Source organism: Pan paniscus, chromosome 6 (genome assembly GCF_029289425.2).
Source record: "Pan paniscus chromosome 6, NHGRI_mPanPan1-v2.0_pri, whole genome shotgun sequence".
NCBI lineage: Eukaryota > Metazoa > Chordata > Mammalia > Primates > Hominidae > Pan > Pan paniscus.
In genome coordinates this window covers 98,050,653-98,066,931 of record NC_073255.2, presented here as the reverse complement: position 1 = coordinate 98,066,931, position 16,279 = coordinate 98,050,653, and the positions used below count along the sequence as shown (strand labels likewise).

The following is a 16,279-nucleotide window of genomic DNA, read 5'->3' as shown; positions in this document are numbered from 1 at the left end:
CTCAAGATCCACCTGTGCTTCTCTAGTATATCTCTCTTTTATCAAATAGAAAAGTTAGAGGAAAGACCCTGTACTTTCAAATTGTTACAGACATTAGAAAGAAATTCTTGGCAACACCTTCAGCTCTTCATGTTGCAAGCTCAACTCTTAAAGTAGTTCTACTTGCCATTTCTTCATCTTCAGCTAGAACCAGGTCGTAGTCACTCAGTGCTACACAGAAGATGATCGCCGTCACTCCTTCGAAGCAATGAATCCACTTCTTCCGCTCAGATCTCTGACCTCCCACATCAAACATTCTGTTAAGAGGAGAAATGAGTTAACATCACATTAAATGTTCAAAAAGCTCTGAGAAGTTCTTTAATACTAACAAAAAAAGCTCTAAATAGTTGTGGAAATGTCTGATGAAAAGGAAGGAGAGAAGGACTTTATGCGAGAAAAAAATGTCACAAACTGGACTTCTCAAAAGGGGAAAAAAACCTGCTAGTTTTTAAAATTTTTGATTGAAGGGACGGTATCTCTAAAAAAAAAAAAAAAGCAAAAACAAAAATACCCTCAAAAAAACGAAACATTAACACACATGAGAACACTTAGAACATTAAAGCAAATACAAATGAATGGACTGCACTATGTGTAAACACTGAGAAGTCACATGAAGCAACTGGGGAATGCAGAGATCAAAGAGTAAATATTCCATTTGCCACAGTCACGGAACATTGAAGGCAGAGAACAGAGACCCCTCCTCCTACTAAAACATGTCGTTTTAACTCAGAAGTAATAAGCAAGGCTTTGATGTAAAGAAGAAACCATTTCAGGTAAGAAAATGTAGGGCAAGCAAATGAAATTCAGATAGGGTAGGTTTGCATAAAAAGTAAAATCATGATACATTACAAAATGAGAGAACTGAAATATGAAATAAATGAGGGATCCTATCGAATGGCCTTAAAATTTAGAATGAAAAAAATTCAATTTTTATACAATATATAAGAGTGAACCACTATAGGTTAGTGAACAAAGTAGTAGCAAAATCAAACAATATAAAGACAATAGTCTATTCCTTTTCTCTTATAAGACTTTATAAAGTTAAGCAAAAGTTAAAATTTGCATAGACTACATTATGCAACCTAGAAATAACCACTTATATAATGAAAACACTATGCGAACTGGTACATTTTTAAAGGCTCCATTTATCTAGATGGTGCACTAATTAAAATAGTCCCTATTTAATTCCCAGGCAAAAAGAATTTTCCCTACAGAGCAGTACTGGCCTATAAACCAAATTTGAGTACATCAACTAGTATTGTTACTTTTATGATCACTTAAGTGGGCTTCTTCATTCTTTTGGCTTAGCTGGTACCATTGTTCATTAAATTCAGGTAAGCTATATAACAAAATGTTTCTACCACAAACTAAATCACAGAGTTAAGATGTAAAAAACATAGCTGGTAATAACGATCAAACAAGAACAAAATAAATGACAGTAAATTAAAATGATATAAATTGGGTTACCATTTGCTAAAATGCCCAGGAACACAATTTGAAAATAACTTTACTGAAAAGATAGCATATCTCAGATAACTTCTCTGATTAGATGTCACACATCCTCTGTCCATCCAATAACAGATGTCAATAACAACCCAAATGACCCTAGCCCACATTTCCTCTCTGTGATGGTATAGTTTTGTGTGTTAACTTGGCTACGCCATCATACATTTATCTAGGTGTTATTTAATGAAACATTTATTTAGATGTTGCTGTATTTTATAGATATGATTAACATCTGTAATCAGTTAACTTTAAGTAATGGAGACTATCCTTAATAATACAACAGCCCTCAATCACTCTACAGGCTAAAACTGGCAAAAACTGAGGTTTCCCAGAAGAAAATGTAATGCTTCCTCCACAATGTTATGACAATTCATGTCCAAGCTTGCCAGCCTACCCTACAAACTTCGGACTTGTTAGCCTTCATAATCCCATAAACCAATTCCTTGAAATAAACATAACCTACTGGATCTGCTTTTCTGGTGAATACTGATGATACAACTTTAGTGCAGAGAATGAGGTGCTACTCTAACAAATACCTAAAAACATGGAAGTGACTTTGGAATTGGGTAATATGTAGGAGGTAGAAGAATATTTAAGCATTTGATAGAAAAGAAAACTACACTATCTTGAAGAGATTGCTGGTAGAAATAGGGAGATTAAAGACAATTCTGCTAAGAGCTGAGATGGAAATAAAGCTGGAAAGAACCTTCTGTTGTCTTAGAGAATACATGTATCATTGTGGACAGAATGTTGTAGATATACAAACGTTAAAGGAGCTTTTAATGAGGCCTCAGAAGGAAATGAAAACATGTTATTATACACTACAGAGAAGACAGTCCTTGTTATAAAGTGGCAAACAGCTGGCTGAACTGTGTGTTCCAGCGCTGGGTGGAAGGTGCAACTTCTAAGCAATGAACTTGGATATTTAGCTGAGGAAAACTGCAAGCAAACTGTAGAAGGCTGCAGTTTCCTGCTTGCTGCTTATAGTAAAATGAGAGTGGAAGAGATAAACTGAGGAATGAACTATTAAGCCAAATGGAACCAGACGCACAGGGAAGGAGGACATGTGATGACAGGTGGAGAATGGTCATGGTCATAAACGAAGAACTCAGAGTCTAAGCTAGTGGTTCTCAAACTCTGATGTGATTCAGAATGTTAGGAGTCAGATGTTACTAGCTTGGGGGACCATCCTTTTGAGGATCAATTAATCCCCAAGTCAATTAATCCAGAAGCAACAATGACAGAGAACTGATACTACAAATGATCAAACTGCTTAAGTTTGTTGGAATTCAGAGAGAGCTAGATGAAGATAACTAGAAGAAACACTAATTTTTATCACTGCTTTCATTTTCCATATAATGGTAGCTAAAAATGTACAAGCATTATTCATTGCTCTACACTTATATTAGAAGTATCTTCATTATTTTATATACTGTTAAGTTCTGAACTTCTATTTAAAAAGAGCAAAAATATGGTATTTTCTCCTTCATATAAAAAGATAAGAGTTTAAACCAACATCACATAGGAAATGAATTTGAGTTTTCTTAGGGATTCTGAAGGGTGGGGTGGAAGGAGATGTTGGACATGCTGAGAAGTGATGATTTATGCCTTAGACTAGCATCTAATACCACTGTCACCAAAACTAACTGGTACAAAGCTAGCTAACCATATATGGATATCAAACTCATAAACTGGATGTTGCATTCCCAAATGCATAATGCATTTATACTACTATAGAAATGAAATAGAAATTTATCTCATATTATGATAATTTTAGGATAGAAAGAATGCTTTATATCTGACAAAAAAAAGTAAAACACAGTTGCTGATTCTTTAATTAAAGCAAAATGATCCACATAGACACTGGCCATAAATGCCTAATCACAGGGATAATATGAATTCTTAAATTATGATGCCCTATTGCTTCATTTTGAATTTGTTAATACCATTTTTTTAATGTGAAACTGAAATTTTACTCAGCAGTTAAAATTAAACAGAATTACAACATGAAGAGCACGAAAAAACCACAAAATGATGACCACACTCAAGAGTTCCCAGTAGAATTATTCTAAATGCATTTCTGCTCTCATTCATCTGAGGCTCATTTAACCTATAAAAAGCAAAGTTGAAACTATATGCTAGTAATGATAGTAATTTAACAGAACTCAAAATCCAAAATAAGACAAAGTTTATCTGAGGTTCCTGACAAACCTGTGTTTATCTTTAAGTCACCGAATAAAAACAGCAACTAAATACATCAACCTCAACCAAGAAGCCTAAATGGAGTATGATAAATGAACCTCCTGGAAGGATAATGTTGAGAGTCAACTTTACTGAATCCCAGTATTTGCTGGATGTTGAAATGACAAGTTTGAAAAACCTAGGCTGGAAGTGAAAACTATGGTCCTGAAATAAATGTTGAAGAGTGCACCTAACCAAGATGAAAAGTGAATTTTATATAGTCAGACTGCCTTAAGTACCAAATAATCGATTTAATATTTGCCTCTGCCACTTATTACTATGTATACAGTTCTCACTTTTACAACATTTTTCATAGGCAATAACTCATTTCATTTTTAAGCCTCTAACACAGAGCAAAACTGTAATAGCCTGTTAAGAAACTTAACCAAGTTTACCCAACTACTTATTAGGGGAACCTAAGTCTAGAATCTTTACTTGTTAACTCCAACTCCACACATTTTCTCCTCAGACAATATTGGTTAGAAATACAGTAGCTCCCCCTTACTCCTGGTTTCACTCTCTGCAGTTTCAGTTACCTGTGGTCAACCAAGGTCCAAAAATATTACAGTATTTTGAGAAAGTGAGACCACATTCACATACCTTTTATAGTACGTTGCTATGATTGTTCTATGTTATTATTACTTGTTAGTCTCTTACTGTGCTGAATTTATAAACTTTATCATAGATATGTATGCCTACGAAGAAACATGGTGTATATAGGGTTCAGTACTATCAGTAGTTTCAAGCATATATGGGGGGTCTTGGAACGTATCCCCTCGAATAAGGGGAGACTACCGTAAGCCATTACCTGAACATAATTTAAGTTTGCTTTAGAACATAATCTTTAAAACAAGGTGAACAAAACCAAAATCAGAATCTAAGGTATACTAGGTTAAAAAAAAATTCTAAGTCCCAATCTAATAGTGAACTTCCTTGTCATTAAAATCACTTCTTAGTTTTAAGATAAAATGACAATATTCTCCAGATCAGACATATCTGATTACTTGAAATCAGAGTACTGAGTTTGTTTCTTTAATATTATGGAAATAGTAATGAGCAGACTAAAAGAAGTTAAACGATTTCAGTAACAGATAATGACAGCAGCGTAAAATGTCCACTGAAGGCTTTTTTTAAGAAAAAAATGAAAATAAAAAAAAAGCATATGCAACACCATAGCATGTATTAAAGCACAAAGCTAATGTTGCCACATAAATTAATTATTACCTATATCTTTGTTTAAGAAAGCAGGTCAATGTTTGTTTTTTGGAGAGAAGTAGCCATGAAAAATTGAAATAAAGCTTTAGTTTTCTGTAAATTCAATTACATGAACCACCTGTAAATCAGTGACAAGTGATAGTAACAAATGTATTAAATTTAAAATACTTATGGAAGCAATCAGAAGTATCGTTGCATATAATTTAACAGTGTTGACTACTTGTAACAGTGAGACTTCTTTATGAGATGAACTGATAATTATTTTTTCTCTCACTTAGGAACCTTTTTTTCCAAGATGATTTTAGAAATTCTGCTTTATCATCACGACCATTTCAGAGCAACAGAGTTAGCTGAAGCAAAGCCTAATCCATAATTCACAGTAAAGATTTATTTAGAATGATTATGTTGAATCATAAAATTTTTAATGAAAATAAAAAAGCCAAAATAATTTCAATAACGACATGGGATACTCCATTTGCAAACCAAATGCAGATAAATTACTTTTTTGCAAACAGAATAATATAACAGTAAATTCTGCTTTCTGCTTTTGTAATCTTTTAAAAAATTCTGTTTGGTATTGTGGGGATGGAGTTGGGTAAAAGTTAGATATATACACGGTCTTGTAAAGTTTGAATTTCTACAAAGAAACCAAAAACCACCACTAAACATAATCTTAAAAAAAATCACAAACTGGTAACAAATGATTTATCTAATCCTTCACTGTATTTAAAAGTTGAAATTTAGAAAAACATGAAATATTAAAATTTTCCTTAAAAAACAGATCATAAACACCTTTTCTAATCCAATTTCCTGCAGTGACAACTGGAGTGTGCTCAATTTGGGTCAACGTATCTATAAAGCTCTGCAGCTGAGAGATGATATCTAATTGATGCCCATGACTGCAGTGGCAATCTTCCTTAAAATCAATCTTAACCTTGTTGGGTTAAAAAAACCCAAAAATATCCCTATCTGTTAAACTTAAAAGAACAACAAAATCCCTATAAGTCTACAACTCATTTAATTCTAGCATTTTTATTATTTTCATTTCCAGGAATATTTGGTATAGGACATGCATAGGTTTTAATACTGTGTGAATAATGTGACTCTATTATATTCATATAAATTTGTCATTGACTTCAGACGGGCCTCCCAACGCTGTTCAAGGGCTTTGTGTTTGGTGTTCCTTCAGCTGAACACTCAACTGGCACTTGGGACATGTGACATTTTAAATGAATGTGAATTATAAGAAACTAGCGATTTTAAAAAAAGAACTTCTGCCTCTTTATTTAGCTTCAATGTACTGAAATAAATAATACTAAGAAGCAAAAAAGGAACATCTGTATTTTTAAATTAGTATTTTTTTAACATCAAGTAACACTACAGTGGTCTTAGATGTCTATGAAAATACAGAAGTTTTGTTTCAGTAGAATATCCTGTGATGTTATCTTATTAATGTATATATCTTTACATAGGCTACATAATTTCTTTTTTCATGATTTTACTATTACATTAACAGAAATGATGAATAACAGTACAGACTTAAAGGTAATTTTGTTTGAGTGAACAATGAAATCAGTAGGTGGAGCATTTTAGAAGAAGAAAGTCATGGTAATGACTAGCAGATGACCTGGAAGGGAAACAGATTAACTGACCAGGAAGGCTGTATAGATAAAACAAGACTCTGCAAATGAAAACATTATATTTCGTTGTGTTTAAGTCCAACAGTTCTCCTCATACCTTGGAAAATGTTATTTACTGGAAAAAGAGGAAAGTAGTTTTGTAAATTTGAATATGATATTTTACTAAACTTTCCTGAGCCTCGTTCATCATAAAATGAGGGAATTGGAAAAATATGCACTCCAAGACCCCTTGCATTTCTAAAGACTACGATTCGGTGCTTTTCTGCTCCGACCTCAGTAAGTGGATATTCAGTACACTTTAAATGAATACTTCTTATCATGAAATAGTGCATAAGGACTACCTTCATAGGGAAGGTAAGTTCCCTATGAAGAAAACTGTTCACGAAAAAATTGTTAAAGGTGCTCTTCTTAATATTTCCATAAATAAGCACTTATGCTATCAGTAAAACTTGCTCTATTACCTAAAAATAGATGGCAACACTTTCCGAAAACACAGTATATTAGAGCAGAATTTTCTGTTTAGAAATAAAAGCCAAAAACTATTTTGTTTGAATCACTGTAAAAACTATAGGCAAAACGGAATTTGTGTGGATAGATTTTCTTAAATAAAAATATTCCTCTTAGGAATGCTTTTTTTGACTTCTTTCACCCAAACATTCTTTTGTCCAATCATCTGAAGAAAGTTTTTTTCCAACTGTAATTTCCAACTGTAAAAATGTTGTAAACTTTTATTATACTTTTTATTTCTAAAGCAATGTGTTTTTATCTAAATTTAGAAATCATATATTTCAAAGCTACTCACTTAAAATGAAGATCTTTGAAAGTAAAATGGGTTTCAACAATTCCTGTAGTTTTCACTCTAGTTCTGAGAACATCTTGTTGAGTTGGGATGTAATTTGGTTGAGCTATTCTGTCCAAGTCATTCAAATAGCTGAAAAAAATTAAACAAAACAACATGTTAATGGTAAATATAGCCAATAAAGATCATCCAAAACAAAAATTAAAACACATTTCAATACAAGCGATAATCTGAAATCACTAAAAGTTTTTAAATTTGTGTGTAAAGATATAAACCAGTTTAAGCTTGTATCTTATCTTATAAACTCCCACGGAAATAAAAATGTTTACACCTCTGCAACCACAAAGCTCTTTTAGTATTTTTTAAATGTGTACTTTATTTCTTAGGGACAGTTATCAGTGATTCAAAGGAAAAAGAATAACTTAAAAAAAAAAAGCTAATACACACCATGAGTTTGTTTCTTAGAATTCTTTATCACACCTTTTGGATATAGCACTGTGTTTATGATCCAGACATCATTCTTTTTTTTACTGAAGATTTTTAAAGTCTTAATTTTGGAGCAAGTAGTGATGAAAGCTCTTCCCAAAGGCTGAACGAGATGTTTCTTTTCAACCAGTCTTATGTTACATACAGGAAAACAGCACATACTCCTTTACGCTGCACTTTACTGCTCTCTAAATCAATACATGTTTTAGTCACTCATGTAATACTCTCTGCCACTGGTGCTACATATGTTGTGATATAAAAATGTAGTGGTATCATACCATGCAATGTAAGAGAGTAAGTTATCTTGTGTCAAATTATATGGTATAGTCAGTAATTCACAGAAAATACAGGTATGGAGAGATTAACGTGGACCTAGGTGATTAAAGAAGGATTCATGGATAGCGAGGGGTCTAAACAGAAACATGAATAATGGGGATGGAAGAAAAGGAATGACACTGCCCCAGGAGAAGCTGTAAATCAGTATGGAGATGGGAACAGTTGCATGGTCTTTCTTGGAAAGTGAAGCCACTAGTAAGCTATATAAAGCCTTAAATGAGGAGTTTGGAATGAGTCCTAAGGTCAGCTGAATGTAGAGACCATCACCGCAGTGTTTTTATTACGAGACCTATAAGGTGACTGATAACTTAGAAATAAAAAAATGTTTTAGACAGTCAAGTGTATGTATGTGGTAATTATACTAGAATACATAGACAGATGACAGCCTGAGTTACCTGTATTGTATTTACTGAATTTAAGAGAATCTTATTATCACATTGGTGATAATCCTCCAGTACTTTCTCTGTGCTTTTAATTCTAAATGTTCTACTTTACTGTAAGAAAATCCGACTTAACAAATCAAACAAGCCATGGCAAGATTTTACTGCCTCTTTAAAATAATGAGCTACTCTTATTTAAAACGTTCTTTGATTACTCACAGATTTCTTTGCTTAAAACCGTTACAGTTCGCCAGGCGTGGTGGCTCGCGCCTGTAATCCCAGCACTTTGTGGGGCCGAGGTGGGCGGATCACGAGGTCAGGCAATCAAGACCATCCTGGCCAACATGGTGAAACCCAGTCTCTACTAAAAATGCAAAAATCAGCTGGGCGTGGTAAGGCGTGCCTGTAATCCCAGCTATTCGGGAGGCTGAGGCAGGAGAATCGCTTGCACCTGGGAGGCCCAGGTTGCAGTGAGCCAAGATCACGTCACTGCACTCCAGCCTGGAGACAAAGCCCGACTCCATCTCAAAAAACAAAAAAACCAGAAACAACAACGAAAAAACTGCTATAGTTCAAAAAAATCTCTAAAAATAGTATTTCAATAAGACAAAGAAGAAAAGCAGGCACTGTGAAAAATTCTGATTGTTTTAAATGATTACAAATTTAAAGTGTGAATTGGTGGCTAGTCAGTCCTAATGGGCAACGTGACTGCATCTTAGCATCCCCAGTCAAGAACTCATAGATCAAGATGCCCTCTAATCACTATGGAGAAAAATGTTTCTAAGACTTTCTTCATTCCTAAAAAGCAGCTGCATTAGTGCCATCTTAAGGTCACAACTATTAGAAATAAAATAATGTAAAACTAAAGCAACATATTTTTCATTTTATAATTTTAATTTTTTTTTCTTTGAGACATGGTCTTGCTCTGTCACCCAGGCTGGAATACAGCTGTGCAGTCATAGCTCACTATAGCCTCAACCTTCTGGGCTTGGGTGATTCTCCTGACTCAGCCTCTCAAGTAGCTAGGACTACAGGGATGGGCCACCATGCTGGCTAAATTTTTTATTTTTACTTTTTGTAGAGACAAGGTCTCAGTATGTTGGCCAGGCTGGTCTGGAATTCCTGGGCTCAAGCGATCGTCTCACCTCAGCCTCCCAAAATGCTGGGATTACAAAGCATGAGCCACCAATGCCCAGCCTATGTTTCTGTTAACTCACGTCCAAGTAGTGTGCACAGGAGACAGGGTCTTGGACAAGAGACTGAGGGGGTCTGGAAGTTCCCCCATATAGTGAGAAAGAGAACTTCAATCTGTCATTCCCAAGTAGTACCCCTTAATTATTGAAGTAGCTCCTTTTGCTGGACTCGACTCAAAGCAATCTTCTCATCATAGTGACTCCCACTTAAATCTCCACAGATGCTGGTGGTGTCAAAGCAAATATGGTTTATGAGTTGTGTTCTTCCTGTAAGTATTTTTTCTAATTTGTCTTCTAGCCTCTGTGATGTCTGGTTTATGAATTCATTCATTATTAAACAAGATCATACTGAGTGATGACTGTGTCAGGCTATGGGAATACAATATTAGGTAAAAACACATTACTGAATTTACAATGTAATGGCAGAGACAGAAAATAATCAAATATTCACAACATAAATAGAAACAAAATAATCTCAAAATAAATGTAAAGCTGAAGAAAAAGTACATTAGGAGTACCTAAAACTGGAGCGCAAGGACCAACTCAGTGGGTCAAGGAATATTTCTTTGTATAGGATATGATACCAGTTAGAGAGATGGGCTACATATTCAATATGTTTATGTTATATATACATGTATAAACCATGTAATAATACATATGATTAATACAAGTGTAAAATGTTAAAAATATAGATTATGAAATACAGGGTTATAAAGATTGATGTGGGTGATACAATATTCATTATTTCTTAAACACACTAAATCACACAACATATAGTACCTAGTCTGATGCTGAACAAATAATATAATTCGCTCTTCAGGAGGCACACCTCATTTATTTATTCATTGTGGCAAAGTGCATGCATTCACCTAGACCTTTCAAAATTTGTCATCTATCTAATCCTTACTTGTGTCCCTAACAGCCAACAGCTGTGTCAAGAAAATGGAACAATCCTGGAAAGTAAAACAAATGCACAACATAGGTTTTAAGAGCAATACATATCATATAGGACATTTTGAGTATGTGTGACAAATTATAAATTTTTTTTTGTTTTGGTGTTGTTCTATGGAGATCACCAAACAGAAAGCTCCCTGATTAGGTTTTTTTTTGTTTCTTTTTTTTCTTTTTTTTTTTGAGACATGGCCTCACTCCATCTCCAGGCTGGAGTGCAGTGGTACGATCATGGCTCACTGCAAACTCAAAGTCCTGGGTTCAAGCAATCATCCTCTCTCAGCCCCCGCTGAGTAACTGGGACAACAGGTGTGCACCATCATGACTGGCTAATTTTTGTATTTTTTGTAGAGATGGTGGGGGGAGATCTCGCTAAGTTACCCAGATGGGTCTCAAACACCTGGGCTCAAGTGATCTGCCCACCTTAGCCTCCCAAAGTGCTGGGATTACAAGCAATGAGCCACCTCACCCAGCCTCCCTGATTAGGTTTCATCACAACTTGCTTTGCAAACTTTCTGGGGCCACCACCTGAAAATTCAAGGCAGATTTTTCTTCCAAAAAACTGTACTTAAATATCTGGAAACAGTGTCAAATACAACAGGGCACACACACAACTGACAATTTTCAAATACAGAGCTATTTTACTTAGTCAAAAAATACCTCGGAGTCATCTTGCACTCCTTCAAAAAATCCCTACTTACAGTACCTGTCATTGGACAAGTAACTCTTCTCCGGCATTGCTAACATAATGAAAAGAACTCAAATCAGTTACACTCTCATTAACATAGCTCCAAGTAAACTAGAAATACACCCCAATTTGGAGTGGATTTTGGAAAGTTCCAGTTACTTTCTTGAAAATATATTGGAAAAGGTACCATTCTCCATGTTTCAATTAGAGTTACATAGCATGAGTCTCTTGAGACACTATTGAATATATAGGAAATAACGTTGCTATCTACACACACACAACACATATAAGACAAAGTTTTAAAATATTGTCATCCTGAATATCCTAAGTTGTACAAGAATGTGTCAGCCAATTCTGCAGTAAAATTGACTTGGAAGTATATTTGACTTGCAAGTAATTATTCATGATAGTTTAGTTCTGAAGTTATGATTACTTACTATGCTGCAGAATCATTAAGCTGGTACTCTCGGGATCTGTTGAAACAGGCTTGTACACCACTATCTTTCCACAATCTCTTTATAACTCCAGCAAGTTCTGCAGTCATAAAGCCTTCTTCAGCAGCTCCAGCTAGCACAAAGAGTTGGCGTGCATCATCCTGAACATTCAAAGGACATTTTTTAAGTAAAAAGGGATACGTCAGAGATAAAAAGTACAAAGGAGACAATTTTAGAGTTAAAAAAAAAAAAGACAATAGCGAACTTCCTTTGTTTTTATTAACATGTCATTACTTTTCTTTCTCTAAGGCACCACTTAAAAATTGCCTTGACCAAAAGACAATAATCACACATCATATGTCTATGTTTTGTGGTGTTAGTAGTATCTGTCAAGGCACTAGGAAGCTGGAAGAATAATTAAGGTTCTGGCTCATAAAGGGGACATTAGCCAATTATCCACTGACAGTTTGTTGTGTATTGAAGATGATCATTTTTGAGAAAAAAGAAGAAGAACCTATGTCTTCTTCCTCTCTCCTCAAAATGTTTTCTAAACTAAGAAACACAACTTTCAAAGATTAGAGATAGAATTGAATTAAGTGTTAGCTTTCTGATATACCTTATAGTTGCAAAGTAAGTTCAGAGAAGGGAGAAATCAATGTGGAGTGGGCAAGATCAGAAGACTAATTTCATGTAATGGTCTGAGATTTTCAGGAGATTTTAAGTATGGACACATTAAAATCAATGGGGCAGAAGTTGGGAGCAGGTGTTTTGCTAATCCAGGCATAGAAAACAAAATAAGCACAGCTTTGGAGTAGAAATACTCAATGATATATATAGAGGACAGTATGTAAAAATTTCTAAATGAAAAGATACCTTATATAAAGTTAATTAAACTTAGCTTAAAATTTGAGGCTACTCATATTTGGTTATTCTGACCCACAAGTAATCAACCACTCTAAATCAGTGTGTGGACCAAGAGAAATATAATGTGCAACACTAATACAATCTAAATATTCTAATAGCTACATTTTTAAAAGCTTTTTTTAAAGCTAGGTGAAATGATTTTTAACAGTATACTTAACCTATGTATAAAAATATCAATTCATTTATATGTAATAAATACACAATTATATTTCATATTTTTTTCATATGTATTACAACATCTGGTGTGTATTTTATGCATACACCCCATTTCAATTCAAAGTAGATACATTTTAAGGATTCAGTAGCCACATGCGGATAGTAGCTACCATACTGGATAACCTAACTCTAGTTTCCAAGTAATAACACAATTAAAAAAAAAACAAAACAATAAACAAACAAAAAACCCAGATATGAAGTTTCTTTCTTCACAGAGATTCTCCTTAACTTGAGATATGTAGCTTTAAGATAACTGGGTGGACAATTCCTAATTTCTTTCAAGAGGCATTCTTCCAAAGTATTGTAGCAGATGCTTATAAAGTGATGGCACACATTATTATAAGGGGTATAGAAGAGAAGCAGCATTTGGTGACACAGGCTAGCAGAGTGTACTAGCTGACAATATAAATTCATGCTGTTGCCAATTTGTGAAACATTTTCTTTTCAGCTGGAACCCATCATGAAAAACAATTAAGTCTCTCAGCATGAGAACATATTATTCAAGCATATGCTTCCCTTTTTAGCAAATCACAAGAGAAATGCATGCAAGCAAGTGACACGTGCATGATATCCTTAATAAACCTCACATAACATGGTTTCCAGTCATTTTTGCACCATTAGTCTAATTCCAGTAAAGAATTATTCAATTATCCAAATTATTACCTATACATGAGAAATTTCTGAATTTGACCATTTTTATTTATTAAATTACATCAAATATAACCTTTCTATTTTAGAAAAGTACTCTTCGCTTAAGTAGGTTTTTAAATGAGCTTTCATTACGACGTCTTCATTCAATTTCAATAGCGTTTTTTGACAAAAAAAGACTAATGCCCTCCAGTATGGGTCACAAGATCACATTCTTCTCAAACTTTCCAGGAATAGGCCTGAAGTAAAGACTTAAGAAACTTTGGAAGCTGTATTTATAAATCACATTCTCTCTGTGGCATTAAAAAAATGTTTCTTTTTCATAATTCTACATGTAAGTGAGATGATGTAATATTTTTCTTTCTGTGTCTGGCTTATTTCACTAAGCATAATGTCCTCCAGGTCTCCAAAAAAAAAAATCCACAGAAACAAAAATAGGTCAAGGTCAAATATACAAAGATAGAGAACAAACCAGTAGTTATGGTTATGGGGTGGGGGAGGAGAGGAGGGAGAGGAAAGAGAAAATAGAGAGACATACTGAAAGAATACAAAGTAGCAGATACATGGGATGACCAAGTCTACAGAAGTCCAGACTGAAGTACAATATGAGGACTGCAGCTAATTAAAAAGTACTGTATTCGAGATTTTTGTTAAACAGGTTTTAACTGCTCTTCTAGTCAAAAAAATTAACTATGTGAGATAATGGGCATGTTAACTTGCTCCACTATAGTAACCATTTTACTATCTATATGTATCTCATAACATCAAGTTGTAAAGCTCAGATAATTTTTTCAAGCCTCTTTTCTTTAAAAAAAATTTACTGGGATTATTCACTTCCACATCATTACCAGGACATTCAGGTGTGTCTGTAGATGAGCTTTCAGGCAATAAATCTGACCAGGAAAACACTGCTGAAATTATTCTACCTGATCTTCTGTATAAAACGAACCCAAGGCACAAAGAGGTTAAGCAACTTACTTAAAGTTCCATGGCTAGTCACCCAATCATACAAATTAGGGAGTCAATGATTCATTATCTAAAACAGGATAAATTTTAAAAACACAGAATGATGACAACGATTTTATCTTGCCATGGAATGAGGTCTTCGCAAAATTTGTGAGAAAGAAAATTACTTAACATCTATAAATATAAATGTAAGTGTACCAAAATAGTGTGATACAGAGTAGAAAAAGAATAGGGATTACTTAAGAGAAGACTGGAGTTTGGTAAGGAGGGTTACAGGTTAATAAAGCAGTTTACAGGAAGTCTTTGTGGTGGTGAAAAGAAAGATTATTTGCCAGCCAATTATTTGACAGAAAAATTCCTTGGATGTAGCAAAGCTAAAATATTTTCAAATTACTAAAAGCTAAACAAAAATAAGTTGATTTAGAGAAAGTAAATTCCAGTTCATATATCCATGTGCTCTGAGAACTCAGAAAGGAGCTATGAAGCACTATTTTGTCAAAGAGACAAATAATAAGTCCTCATTCCAAGCGGTGGTCAGGGGATATCTGGCATGCTGTACTTATTTAGTGATTACATGTTTTATTTAAAGCTGTCACCCACTTGATGAAAATTCAGAAGAGTCTGCCTAGGATGGGAGGAGAAGACTTTAAGGGAGCATGATGGCTGTCATCTGACATAATTAAAGGTAAGAAAGAACAGAGTTCATGTTTAGGCACAGAGCAGAAAAAGGAGCATTCTTAGAGCAAAAGATGTCAGAGTTCATCTCAACTAGAGGAATTTTTTTTTAAATAATCAAAGCCACCTGAAAAACAAAAAAGGGAAGGGGAATGAGAGACAGAGGTTTTAAAGCAAAGGTCAGATGACTATTGTAATACAGCAGATAGAATTTATGTATGAGATTAAGAGTTTAAAAAGATCTGCAAGCCCTTCTAAAATAGAAGCTAAATAATATGGTAATGGAGTGTTATTGAGAGTTTTTAGCATGTAGGGCTGTTGAATTTTATTGAAGGCCTTTCTTTCACCTATTGAGATAATCATGTGTTTTTTGTCATTGGTTCTGTTTATGTGATGGATTACGTTTATTGATTTGCGTATGCTGAACCAGCCTTGCATCCCAGGGATGAAGCCGACTTGATCAGATGTTGAAGAGTTGCTTTAAGGAATACATACATGTAAAATACATTTTTTTTCTAAAAGCACAAATATAATCAAAGTAAAAATGTCTTGAGGAAATGAAATAGGAAGTCATTTTTCTTTTTTCCCCATAACAATACTTAAAAGGGGGGAAAAAGCCTAAAATAAAAAGTCAATTTTAACTAAATTGCAGAGATAAATTTTTAACCAAATTCCATGAATTTAGCATGAAGTATGAGTTTCATTAAGAAGGGAAATTATCAATAAACATATTATATAAATATACAAATTTATAAATCTTATACATGTATAGATATATTTTTTCAAATTGGTAAAATGGAGAAATATTGACATTTAAGTGTTCCTGGTATTGACAAGAGAACTTGTCAATACAGAAACGTGAGATAAGTGAAATGAGGATAGAAAAATACTGTATTAGAAGCACACATTCATTTCAAATGGTGGCTAGTATCATTTTGCCAC

General features: G+C 34.1%; 1 protein-coding gene across 3 annotated transcripts in view; it reads right to left on the bottom strand.

The window, feature by feature from the left end:
* The window catches only part of GNAI1 (G protein subunit alpha i1), an 85,218-nt gene that overhangs the window by 8,116 nt on the left and 60,823 nt on the right, over positions 1–16,279 (bottom strand). For all 3 annotated transcript variants that reach the window (XM_034964331.3, XM_003822748.5, XM_034964332.4), the window contains exons 4-6: positions 11,912–12,069; positions 7,444–7,572; positions 167–296 (exon numbers count right to left, since the gene is read on the bottom strand). In XM_034964331.3, coding sequence (XP_034820222.1) covers positions 167–296; positions 7,444–7,572; positions 11,912–12,069 — 417 coding nt within the window. The remainder of the gene's footprint in view (positions 1–166; positions 297–7,443; positions 7,573–11,911; positions 12,070–16,279) is intronic.